General features: G+C 36.1%; 1 protein-coding gene across 13 annotated transcripts in view; it reads left to right on the forward strand.

The window, feature by feature from the left end:
* Positions 1–12,863, forward strand: part of LOC141553065 (scavenger receptor cysteine-rich domain-containing protein DMBT1-like) — a 64,710-nt gene that overhangs the window by 45,644 nt on the left and 6,203 nt on the right. For 12 of the 13 annotated variants that reach the window (XM_074284952.1, XM_074284945.1, XM_074284946.1 and 9 more), the window contains 6 exons: positions 1,813–2,130; positions 3,571–3,600; positions 4,250–4,294; positions 8,319–8,469; positions 10,092–10,300; positions 12,142–12,314. In XM_074284952.1, coding sequence (XP_074141053.1) covers positions 1,813–2,130; positions 3,571–3,600; positions 4,250–4,294; positions 8,319–8,469; positions 10,092–10,300; positions 12,142–12,314 — 926 coding nt within the window. The remainder of the gene's footprint in view (positions 1–1,812; positions 2,131–3,570; positions 3,601–4,249; positions 4,295–8,318; positions 8,470–10,091; positions 10,301–12,141; positions 12,315–12,863) is intronic. The other variant, XM_074284953.1, reaches the window with a different exon arrangement.

Raw genomic sequence — 12,863 nt, forward strand, 5'->3', positions numbered from 1 at the left:
TTGGGATGTGCACCAGATATTTAACTTACATACTAGACAGTGCAGATTCATATACAAAAAATAAAACTTTCTTGTCCCCCTAAATATGACGTTTACCCGGATGTTGCATTATGTATCAAGACAAACATAAAACAAGGTCAGTGAAGGCAAAGAGGATTAAGGTTGAAGGGATGTGGTATCTAAGCAAATCATCTTGGAAGTCAGCCATTCTAAAAGACTGAGAGAATATGAAGAGGGTATACATTGTAACCAAGACAGCTAGGTCTGGACTATTCCCATGTAGCTATCTGATAGAATCCCCTTCAAGGAGCAGCTGCTTATATATTCCAAATCTTCATAATGTGAAATCTTCTCATATTAGAAACATTTCCTGTATATGAATCTATCTCTGCAGAGATATTTCTTTTGAATGTCACTTCTGTAAACCTCAGGATCTCAAAACTCTTGTTTTATCATCAAAAAAAAAAAAAAAAGAGAGAGAGAAAGAAAGAAAGAAAAAGAAATGAGTCCTGTGGTGGACCATCTGTCCTGAAATAATCTTTTTTTATTGTATCCAGAGCAGACAGATGGATTTTTGAATGCAATATTATTTCATGGTGTCCTAATGATACCAAGAAACCCTCTGATTCATCACCTTGCAGTTTTGGAGTCCAGAAATTGACTATTCACCTATGTACTGATCACCCTTTTTTCAGTTCCTCAATCTTAGCCCCCCTTCTTTGTTTCAAAACGTGTCATTATATGATTGAGTTTTAACTACCTTAATTATGACATTGCCTCTACAAATTGTGTGTGGCACAAGGAATCCTCAGAAACTCTCTCACTTTCCAAATATTCCTCATTTTTAGAGAAAGGTAGTTGCCTTTGGGTCTGAAACAGAACTCAGGGCTTATTCTTGATGTGAGGGCCAAAACAAGATTTTTTTAGGTATATGTGAGAAATAGGCTGGTTGAAAGCAACTTTCAGAGTTAATATTTACTGACACTCTTCCCATCATTTTGTAGAAGTTAAACAGTCTTTCCATATGTCTTTTCACTTGATTTTCTTCTATTTTTTCTTCTTTACATTCAATATTGTGTTTTTACATAGTTCATTCTTTGCTTTCCTCTCTCCTTCCTTCTTTACCTTGCTCTCTCCTTTACTTTCCATTTCATTCTTCTTCTTTATCTTTTTTCTTTTTTTGTCTTTTTTTTCTGATGTAATTGTGGTTAAGTGACTTGCCCTGGGTCACATAGCTGGGGACTGTTTTATTTTTCTTTTCCTTTCTTCCCTTCATTCTCCCTCCTCAAATGACACTTTTGTAGTCTCAGCAGATAAGGTTTGTTTAATCTTTCATTCATATCCATGAATTGATTTGAAGTGACCAAAAAGATCTGGCCACACAGAAAAATCAGTTCAGCATCGGTGATGAAGAAAATGGGGTGGTCACTTAATGCAATGTGGACAGATCAGATCTCAAATATATTAGAAAGAAGAATCAAATCTAGCTCCCCAGATGTCTAATACTAGGAAAAATAAGAAGTGTTAAGAGTTATTATCCATTGGCTCTTGGTCCTTTAACCAGGAGGATATACTGCATTCCTGGCTCCCACAAAGAGTGCAATACTTGCTAAGAGTGGGATCCTTCTTACCTTCCTGGTGCCCTTCTCATTGACCTATTCTGGCCTGAGGACATGACTACAGCAGGTTTCCCCCATCAGCCATCTGAACAGTTTTGGGAATTTGGGAAAATCTCTGAGCATCCAAAGAAGGATTTTGCACCTGAAGAAGACCACTGAAAAGGCAATGCTTTTGCTTCTTTCTCTGCATCAGATTCTGGACTGTCCTTGAGGCTGGTGAATGGAGGAGACAGATGTCAAGGCAGAGTTGAAGTGCTCTACCAGGGATCCTGGGGCACCGTCTGTGATGATAGCTGGGATTTGAATGATGCCAGTGTCGTGTGCAGGCAGCTGGGCTGTGGCTTTGCTGTGTCAGCTCCGGGAAATGCCCGATTTGGTCAGGGCACTGGAAGAATCACCCTGGACGACTTGCGGTGCTCTGGGTCTGAGTCCTACCTGTGGAACTGTCCCCACAATGGGTGGCTCATCCACAACTGTCAGCACACTGAGGATGCCGGTGTCATCTGCTCAGGTATTACTTCTCTGGGAAGAAATTTCTCCCTCTTTTCTGGAAAGGATCTTGTCAGAGGAAACAATTTCTTGCTGGCTGAAATTCTACTTGTCCTGAGCTTGTTCAGAGCTTCTTCTTGCCTAGAAATGTCCACAAATTTCACAGGGTTGGGTAGTAGAAGGCATCAGGGACTGCTGGCACTATGGAGAGAACTCAGTTTTTCCAAGAGTAACTCACTATTCTTTCCTCCAGTGATGCTGATAACACTTGGAAGTAGTGTTTGTTGAGGAAAAGGAACATTCTGGGGAAAAAAATGAATAATTTTAGTGTCAGAGAATTGCAGTAAAATTTTGCCTGTCTGTCTTTGACTTTTGCCACTTAATCATTCAGTGTGTCAGTTTCCTTATAGGTAAAGGGAAGAGAGCAGAAATGGATAACTTTGAATATGACTTTTAGCACTAAATTTATTATTCTCTTCTCTTGTCTCTCATCCCTCTCTGTATTTTCCAAAAAAAAAAAATTAAAACAAATCCTAGATGCCAAGTTTTTCTCTAAATGTTGTGAATCCAATGTCTTTTTTCTCAAATCTATTTTTTTTACATTTTTTAAAATTAGGACTATGTGAAATCCTGTGGACATAACAAAATCTTTAGTTGGTGGAGAAAATGTGTATGTGCTCTGTAGGTAGCAGAAACTAGTCTTTCAGAAACCATCTTTTCAATTTAATTTGAAACAGTCAGACCTTTTCCCCAGTGGCACAATTATCAAGCCCAGTAATGTTGTGGTGAGTCAGATAAACAGAAACACACGTCATGGTTGGCACTTTTTCTTGATGCCAGAGTCAAGGAAGGTAAGAACTGGAATTATAGTTCCCCTCTTGAGTTTATTAAGGATGAACAACCTGAGCCTGAGAAATGTTAAAGGATTTGTCAAAGATCATGTAGCACAAAAGTGACAAAGATCTGAGACTCAAATACAGGTTTCTCCTTTTTTATTCAGGCTCCTTAGGTCTTTGTTCTTGACTTCTCGTTAATTCTTATTGAGTCTGTCTCTATGTTGGCTATGTCGTACTGGTTAGGTTTCAGCAGTGACACTGTTGTTGATTATGTGGCTAACAGTGATCAATTTTCTTTGGCCCTAAAGGTATCACACACAGTGTTTGTTGACCTCCCTTGAAGTGAATCACCTTTCCTTTACCCTCTTGGAATTTTTCAAGGAAAGAATGCACAATCACTAGGCAGGTGTGCTGCAGTGAGATTCCTTTGATCATGAGCTGCTCTGTGTTCCTGCTAGGAGTCTTTTCAAATCTCCAGTTCTGTGCCTGAGTGTGGGAATTTGCTCATCATTGTGATTTGTAGTATGTACCTGACACATTGCAAGCAAAGCTAACACCTTGTTCCTATCTGGGACTTTTGTCTCTAAAACATGTTCATGTCTGATTCAATCCTCTTTCTCTTGTAGCCGCCAGTACCCCAAGAACACCCACTGCTGGTAAGTCTGTGGTTCTTCCTTATTCAATTCCATATGTTTCTATTTTGGAACACCCCAAGATAGGAAATAGTGGTTTTCTCCTTTATGTGGAAGGTGAACAGACACTATGTTAAGAAACTTAATTTTAGTTCTGTCCCCAATATACTTCTTTCATCTCTTTTACCCTTCCTGGGTGTATACCAGTTTTTGTCCTTTTAGGTCAAAGTTCCATTTGGCACCAATTATTTCAAATTAGCATTTTTTTTCTTTTGATTCTTAATTAGTTGTACAAATACTACCAAATAAAAGCTTCATACATATAATAATCATGTCTAACTTTATTTTAAAATGTTCACGTCATACATAACTTGTCTTTTCTAATCATTTATATGAATCAAGATTAATCTATCCCCTGCAGTTTTTAATCCAAGCCTATATTTCTTTTCTGTTTTGTCATCTTCTGTTTTCTCATCTCCTTTCTCCAATTTTCTTCTGATCTTTTTACCTTCCTCTCCTCACTCATCTTTTAGCCTTTCATTTTTATACATTGCATTATTCTACTCTTTTCTTTTTCAAGCTATGATCTTGACATAATTGAATTACTTCGAGGTTGTTTCCTGAGTGTTCTGCAGCAAAACTAATCCACTTTTTAAAAAATTATACTTAATAGGTTATTATACAACTCCTAACTACACAGCAAGTCTACCTGTGGCAGGTGAGTGGAATATTCCTGTTTTTTTCAAGTGAGGAATCCAGATACTTTTGCTGGCTATCTACTTTAAATTTCTCCTTTTTGAGTTTTATGATATAGTGCTAGAAATATATATATATATATTATATATATAGAATAATGAATGCATGGTTTAGCTAAAGTATCTAACACAGTGTCTGGTACATTGGAATCACTATTTAAATGTTTCATATGATATGACATCATCATAATTATAATTATTAATATGTGCCAAAAATAGATGTGCATAAGACCTTTAGACATTATAAATAATGTTAGCTAACTTGGCTGATTCTGTAGAGTCAGAGATTCTTAGACCTAGAAGGATAAACTAGTCCAAGCATTTTAATCTATTTTTTGTATCATGGACCCTTTTAATAGTTTGGTGAAACCTGTGGACCCCTTTCCAAATTACTGTTTTTAAATGCCTAAAAATAATATGTATTATTACAAAGGAATATATATTGACAAGCAGATAGATATATACAATACAAATACATATGTGTGTGTGTAAACAAGTTTGTAAACTCCAAGTAAGATTCCCCAAATAATGGCCCAATCTTCCAACCCATGTAGAGATTCTTCCCTTCTCTCCCAATAATGAAAATATGCTTTAATACATCAGTGATCCTTAAAATTGTCAGTGTGTATTCCTCCTAGTGATCCAGTCAGACCCTTCTACCCATTTAGTGGACAAGTTGGAGATTGACAATATACTAAAAGTCTCTTCAAACTTAGCAAGATTGGTCCTAGGATAACAATCTCAATCAAAAAAAGCAAAATAATTAAGTTTCACACTTAAATATTTAATCAATTTAGCAGGGATTGAAAACTTAGCTGAAATAGCTAAGGCTCTATCTAAGTTACTCTCAGTTAATCAAGAGTCATAGCTGAAATGCCACCACTAGTGTAAAATGCATGGTAGCAAAAGATAAAGACAATTTTTGTTATATGACTAAATAAAATCAGGTCTCCCCCGTCTTTTAAATGAAAAACATTTCCATCAATATCATCCAAATTTTTGCAGCTTTCATGGGGCCATTTTCCCTGTAAATTGTATTTGAGAATTTCACAGTTTCAATAGCATTTTCATTGGTATGGTATTTTGCTCTACATTCTAATTTTACTTAAGCCAAGTATAGCAAATGTTCATGATTTCCTGTCAACTATGCCCACCAATGAAAACAGATGATTTGTGGCTCTGATTTAAGGTGTCCTCAGATTATTGACAAATTAAGTGATCAACCCAAGTAGAAATTTTCTCTAATCTAAATGGGTATCTCTGACTGAGTTTGTTTTTCCTCTATACTAAGATTTACTGTTTCTTTTTGAATCAACATAATTAGGCTGACTACTATATCCTATGCATTCCTTCTGACTTCAACAGAAAGTCGGGTTTTGAATGACAAGAGAAATCTATCTTACTCAGGTCACTTAAGAAACTCTCAAATACATGACTAACAACCATGCTTTGAATTTTTATTCCCTTGTTTTTAATAATGTCTTGCTTTGAATCTTTGTAATTTGCAACACCTTTATCTCATTCTGGAACCCTGGAAGTAATATGTAGCTGGTTATTATGATCTAAACTCATTAAAGAATTTTGGATTTGTTTTCCCTATCTGTTAAATGAAAAATTCTCCAGTCTGAAGTTATTGCTTGAAAACTCTCAATAAATTAAACAAAACTTAGACTTCATGTGTCAAGTTGCCACTGAACTTGTAGAGAGATCTTTATACCAGACAATCATTTTAACTGGAATCAGTCAATCAATCAACACATATTTAATAAGCACCTATTTTTTTGCAGGACTTGAGATTACAAAGGCAAAGAATGGAAAAAAAAATCACTATTTGCAGCAAGCTTACATTCTAATAGGGACCACAGCACAAATATATAGAAAGATACATGGACAAGTATAATTAGACAGTTATTTGAGAGGAAGAACACGAAGTTGAGAGGATCAGGAGAGATTTAATATAGATGAGTTTCTAAAAGGTCTAAGACAATGCTGAATAATTCTCTTTGCCACACAATTTATTCCTGGGCCCATATTTGAAAACTTTTCAGCTAAGCCTATGGGAACCTTGAATTCAAGTAACACAAAATGTGAGAGTATGGAGTCCATGCCCCAATATGACATTGAGGAAGAAGAATATTTGTAGAATAATAATAAACCAATAATAATAAATTTAACTTTATATGTATTTTAAAATTTATTAAGTACTTTCGCAATAAATATCTCATTTGATAGTATGAGTTGGCTTCAAAGCTAATAACAGTAATAATAATAATAACTAACATTTTATGTAGCACTTTAAAGTTTGCAAAGTGTTTTACAAATATAATCCCATTTTATTTTCACTACAAACCTGAGGTATAGATGCTATTTTTATTCCCACTTTATAGATGAAGAAAATGACATCAAGGGAGGTTCACTGATTTGCTCAGGGAGACACAACTAGGAAATATCTGAGATCAGATTGGCTGAACCAAGTTTTGAACCTTGATCTTTTGACATTGTGCCCAATATTCTTTCCATTGTAGTGTAATTTACTTTACATTTATATACACATAACAATTTGTGATTGTGAAGTACTCATATGCATATACAGATATACACACATGCATATACATACAAACATATGCAATCACGTGAACACACATACATGTGTATTTGCATGCATATACATACATATTCATGTGTAATCTTGGCATTGTAATATCCTCAGAAGTCATCTTGCCCAACCTTTCTTGAAGCATGAATCTCCTCTGCAACATCTTTGAATGGTCATTCAATCTTTGCTTGAGTCCTTCTAGGATATAGAATTCTCTGCCTTTTAAAGCTGCTCATTCTGTTCTTAAGATAGCTTTAATTGTCAGTAAATTTCCCCATTATTTTAATTTTTTTGATCCTTATAGTATCTTTGAGTCAATGAGAATGTCTTTTCTACCACATTATAGGCTTTGGTTCTTGTTATGTTCTTCAGAATTATTGAGGTTCTTTCTAGATCAGTAACTCTAACACTATTCACTATTTCCCAAAGCTGGTGGAATGATAACTTCCATGATCTTTTTTTTTTTGGTGGGGGTGGTGGATAGGGTGGAGTAGGTAGGGAAAGGAATTAAGAAATAATTAGTTTGGATTTGGCAATCTGTATTAGTAGACAAATTTGGGGACTTTGATGAGTGCCACAAGGCTTCAAAGTCCTTGAGATTCCTGAAATGGTAATATATTGTTTGTCAAGAGTTGACTTTTGGAAACCATGTTATTGAGAGGACTGATGATGATCACAAAGCAAGAAAGGGAGGTAGAGAGGGAAAGGAAGGGAAAGAGAAAGGGAGAGGAGAGAAGAGAAGGAGGGAGGAAGAATGGAAGAAAGAGAGAGGGAAGAGGGAAGGGAAGGGAAGGGAAGAGAGAAGGGAAAGGAAGGGAAGGGAAGAGAGAAGGGAAAGGAAGGAAAGGGAAGAGAAGAGAAGGGAAAGGAAGGGAAGGAAGGAAGGAAGAGAAAATACATTACTTTTGCTTTGATCAATTCTTCTTTCCCACCACTTTAATCAGTGGACACAGGGAGAAGAAAAAGAAAAAAAAATCTACCTCCCTGCATGCCTAGGATGGTGGTTCTGAAAAGCAGACCTATTTTACTATTCCTATATCAGAGACATTTCTCCTTGCTCTGTGGATATAATTACTTAAAAGTAATGACTTCTTAGTTCTAAAAGGGAATTCTGGGAAGAGAAGGTAGTTTGATGGTTACCTATTTTCTATAGTTCTTTATTTTCTAAGTGATATGATATTGTGGCCAAAATAATTCCAATGACATTAAAGAACGCATGATTTCTCGAGTTAGCCCCCAATGGAATAAGAATAAGATGTTTTAAAGGACTTTTAAAATCCATAATCTCATCCGATCCTTGCAACAATCCCATGAGACACACAGGGTGAGATTTTAATCCTTATTTTATAGGTCAAGAAAATGTGACCTGAATTTTCATTTTGTTCCTATAGCAAACTTCTCTTGTGGAGAATCCCTTTTCCAGTCCTCGGGGGTCATTTCCAGCCCAAATTATCCTGGGAGCTATCCAAACAATGCTAACTGTGTATGGAATATTCAAGTCTCAAACAACTACCGTGTGACCATAGTATTTGAAGAAGTACAGTAAGTAAAGAGCTTTTTTTTACCAAATATAAGACAATCTAATCAAAATATTTAGTATAAAAATGGACAGAATCAGGTCCAGAAGCACAGATTTTGTACTCATGGGCATCTAGAAATAATTATGGGGCATATCAATACGTAAGGGGTGAAGATTTCTCCCCATCCCACTGTCAATCAGCAGCAAACCAGTAAGTGACGGTTTTACTCAAATAGCTATAGCATCCCTGCTATATGGTGGTGAATGAGCAATTCAACCTGCTAATGCCATGGAATGCAAGAGTCAAGGACTTCACTAAACTGCTGCTCCTCTCGCTTGCCCCCTAATTCCATGTTGCCTCAGCATAAGAAGGAGGGAGCCAAGGATGGTCTGAGGGTATGGACTATGTTCGGTCATGAAGGAGCTAAAGTAGAATCCTTAGACCATTGCTGTCTAATGTCCCCCTCACTAGCTCATAAGTAATTGAGGTAGAAGGGCAACAGCAGGGACCTGGGTGTTCCCCAGTCTTGCTTCTGACATATATTGGTTGTGAGATACTGGGCAAATTGCATGACTTAGTACTTGAGGCAGCAAAGACTTGAAGTTGCATCTCCTCTATCAGAACTGGAACTTTGATTTTCTGATTGCATTTTCAATGTTTTTTTCAAATTGGGCACAGTATCCCTCATCAATACAATTTAAGTCATTCTATTACCCCTCTATCTCCCCACCATGTTATTTTAAGGTAAAGTTGTAATAAGCATGAGGAAGCCATTATCTTTGAATTTGGCCTAGAAGTGTGAGCTACAACCATCCTTATATACTACAACCAGTGTTCCTTCACTGGATCCCCTTCTTTAAGGGGTTACTTTATTCTCTCTCCCCTACCTCAAGGATAAAGTTCAGGGATAGGCAACTCTGGATTGTTTCCACCTGCAGTGGGAAGGATTGCCCTCTACCTTCTTCTTTCCTCCCTTATCCAAGACGACAATCACCAGGCTTAGATGTCCTCAAAGTGAATCTGTCTCAAGTGTGGACTTGATTTAGTCTAGCATTATTTTATGAGTTGTAATCTTAAAACTCAGTGAGCCATATGCCCATTAAAATTAAGGAGGGAATGTTTTTTTAGCTTTAAGTCAATTTGGTTCAAGGAAATGTGGGATACTTTACTAATTATTATTAGATTTTAAAAGGTAGGTGACTGGCCTTCAATAAAGGCAGTTCCCTATTTTGTGTGATTTGAGGCACCAATTATCTCAATCTTCTTCAGTACCTGAATTATATTTCAATTTCCTAAGTTAAGAATTATTCTTTTATATTCTCCAGAGCACAAATTCTTAGTTAAGAAAGATAGGCTATTAAATCATTAGAGCCTATTAATGGAGAAATTGGAGAGTAGAATAGCAAAATAAAAAAGGGATACATAATTTGGGATGGGAGGATGGGAAAGGGAGGGAAGAAGATGGGGCTCTGCTAGAGTAGGATAGATCAGAGTGGGCAATGGAGATCCAGAAAAGGGCTCCCAAGCAACCACAAGCTAGCACGGGGACATAAAGAAAATGAAGGGGAAAGCAGATATAGGGACCGCAAAAGATCAGACCCTCCTACATCTAAGCTAAGATATCCTTTGCCTTCGACTCTTTAGGCTGGAAGGAGCGTGTAACTACGATTACATTCAAGTCTATGACGGGCCTTACCAGACATCCCCACTAATTGCACGTATTTGTAATGGAGGAAGAGGTACCTTCACATCAACATCAAACTTCATGTCCATTCGATTCATCAGTGATTTCAGTGTCACTCAAAGAGGATTCCGGGCTCACTACTATTCTACACTAAACAATAATGGCACATGTAAGTTTCATCTTCAGTAAACTGGTTGATGAGCTGAAGGACCAACTAAGATTTTTGTGTTGCTTCCGTCACTTTTTGATTAGAAGTCAGGTCTCTAAGCTCTCAACCAATGAATTTGCTTAGGTAAAATAAAGGATAGGGGAGCTGAAATTAATGCCATTAGTTAAATTGTACACTTTTCAAGTTCACTGACTGTGGTTTCCATGTTTCTTTTCCTAACTTTTAAGGTATTGGATAGAAAATTGTGATGAAGGTGTTAAAACAATTTTATAGTTGAAAAAGCTTTCTTCTGGTTCTCACTCAGTGATTAAAAGTCACAAAATCCAGGGTTCTCATCTTTAAAGAGATGAAAGGAAGGTTCAGAAAGGAAAGAAAAACAGCTTGAAGAGTATTATATACTAGTTATTTTGATCACTAAATTACTAGAAAGGAAGGTTCTTAAAGGAAAAAAAAAACAGCTTGAAGTGTTATACAGCTAGTTAATCTGATCACTAGATCACTGAGAGTAGATCCCAGCTTACTTACTGTCAACCAGAACTGTTTTCAACTCAATGGGAAAAAACATTCAGTATCTTGATGGTTCCATGATCTCTCTAGAGTGAATATTTCTTTTATTATTTCAAATTTCATTCCATCCATGCTATATTATTCAGTACAAAGAAGAATTATTTACGTCCTTCCCTAAATCTTCTCAAGAGGTCTGCCCTCTTTATCCTCATATACTTAAAGTCTGCCCTCTGATGCTGTTAGTATTTCACAGATATTAGTATAGTTTTTGGAATAGATATCGTTATCCCTTCCTTGGGTCAACTTGGCTAAAGAATTCCTTCTCTAGAGGGCAATAAGTTGGTGGTGATTCTAGATAAAATTAAGTTGGCTGGTCCTCAAAAATACTTAGCACACTCTGGCTTCACAATAGGACTCTAGTGGAAGATGAAAAAAAAAAAACAGGAAAAAAATTACCTGGTATAATGTTATTTCCCTGGAAGTAAATGATGTTTCTTTGAAAGGAGTATTCACTCTTGCAGGTAGCCAAAGTATTGCTCTAGAACCTAATGTGAACATAGGAATCACTGTGGTTTATGCATTAAAATTCTGATTGCAATGGTGACTAGGGGAGTGTTTGTAGACAGCACGACTATTCTCCATTATGTCAAAATTAATTTTGAATTCTTGCTCAAATATTTATGCCTTAATAACCCATTACAAACCTTGGTATGACACTATTTGCAATAAAAAAAAAATTTATGTGACAGGTTCATCACTACTGAATCAACAAGATTACATTTTAAATTCCCAAGAATAGCATAATAGTGAGTTTTCAGGATACAGAGAGAATTGTAGTTTTCTTTGAATGGTGGATTATTTTGTTTCACTGATATTTCCTTATAAAAATAGATTTATTAATGTCTCATGATGGTACCAGGATATTATGAGAATTTAATTGATCAGATCCTGAAAAGTATCTTCAGTGCTATGGCTATGAAGTTTTGGGATCATGGGATCATATATTTGAACAGCCTTCGAAATAAGAGTTATATAAATGTACACCAAGGGGTGGTGCTGTAGTGCAGGGTTGTGCTTATATTACTAAACTCTTATCCTTTTTCTCTCTCAGAGACTGATTTTTGTCCATTATAGTTTTGCAGCAATAAATTTTCACTATGTTGAAGGCCTGCCCATGTGTTTCAGGTTCTTAATATTGCATGCAATGAAATCTCCATAACAGATAGTATTGACTATCTTACTGCTTGCATCCTTCCTTTTAGAAGAATAACTATTATCTGTTTTTTATACACCCAAATACACTAACAGGAATTTTATCTTTTGTTCTCCAACAGCTCTAGTATGCTTACAAGATCAAATGATAGCTACCGTCAAGAAAACCTATCTCCAGTTACTGGGTTACAATTCATTGCATTTTCACTTGAATAATTCATTCTGTTTGCCTAAGGAAAACTCAAGCGATTTTATATTTGATATACCATACACTGGTTGTGGGACAACATCAACGGTGAGTCTTCAGTTAATCTTTTGATGTTCTGTTAAGCAAACATTGCTTCTTATCAGAGAAAATAATTATTTTTTAAATTGTGAACTTTGATGGTTCACCATTCATACTAATTACAAGGTAGGGTTCTTATTGATTTGCTCAAATTAATATAGCAATTAAAGTTTGCATGTATGTTATTTCATTTAATTCTCATAATGTCCTTGGGAGGCAAGTGCTATTATTATCCCCATTTTACAAATGTGAAAACTAAGTTTGAGAGAAATGACTTGTCTAGAATCACAAAACTAGCAAATGTCTGAGGCACGTATTCCTGACTCTGAGTTCTGTGCTCTGTGCCAGTTAACATGTGATAGCTCTAGAATAGTTTTCTAATATAGAACATCTAAGCTTATAAAATGCTTCTATATACTTCTTATTTGTAGAACATCCCCCTGAAGGATGTTCTACAAATGGAATCATTCCCATTTACAGATGAAGAATTGGTGGTTCAAATAGATACACTGACATGGTTATACAAAACTAGTAGATGAATTAGATCATTCTGGCTTC

This window comes from Sminthopsis crassicaudata, chromosome 2, assembly GCF_048593235.1.
Source record: "Sminthopsis crassicaudata isolate SCR6 chromosome 2, ASM4859323v1, whole genome shotgun sequence".
In the NCBI taxonomy this organism is placed as follows: Eukaryota; Metazoa; Chordata; class Mammalia; order Dasyuromorphia; family Dasyuridae; genus Sminthopsis; species Sminthopsis crassicaudata.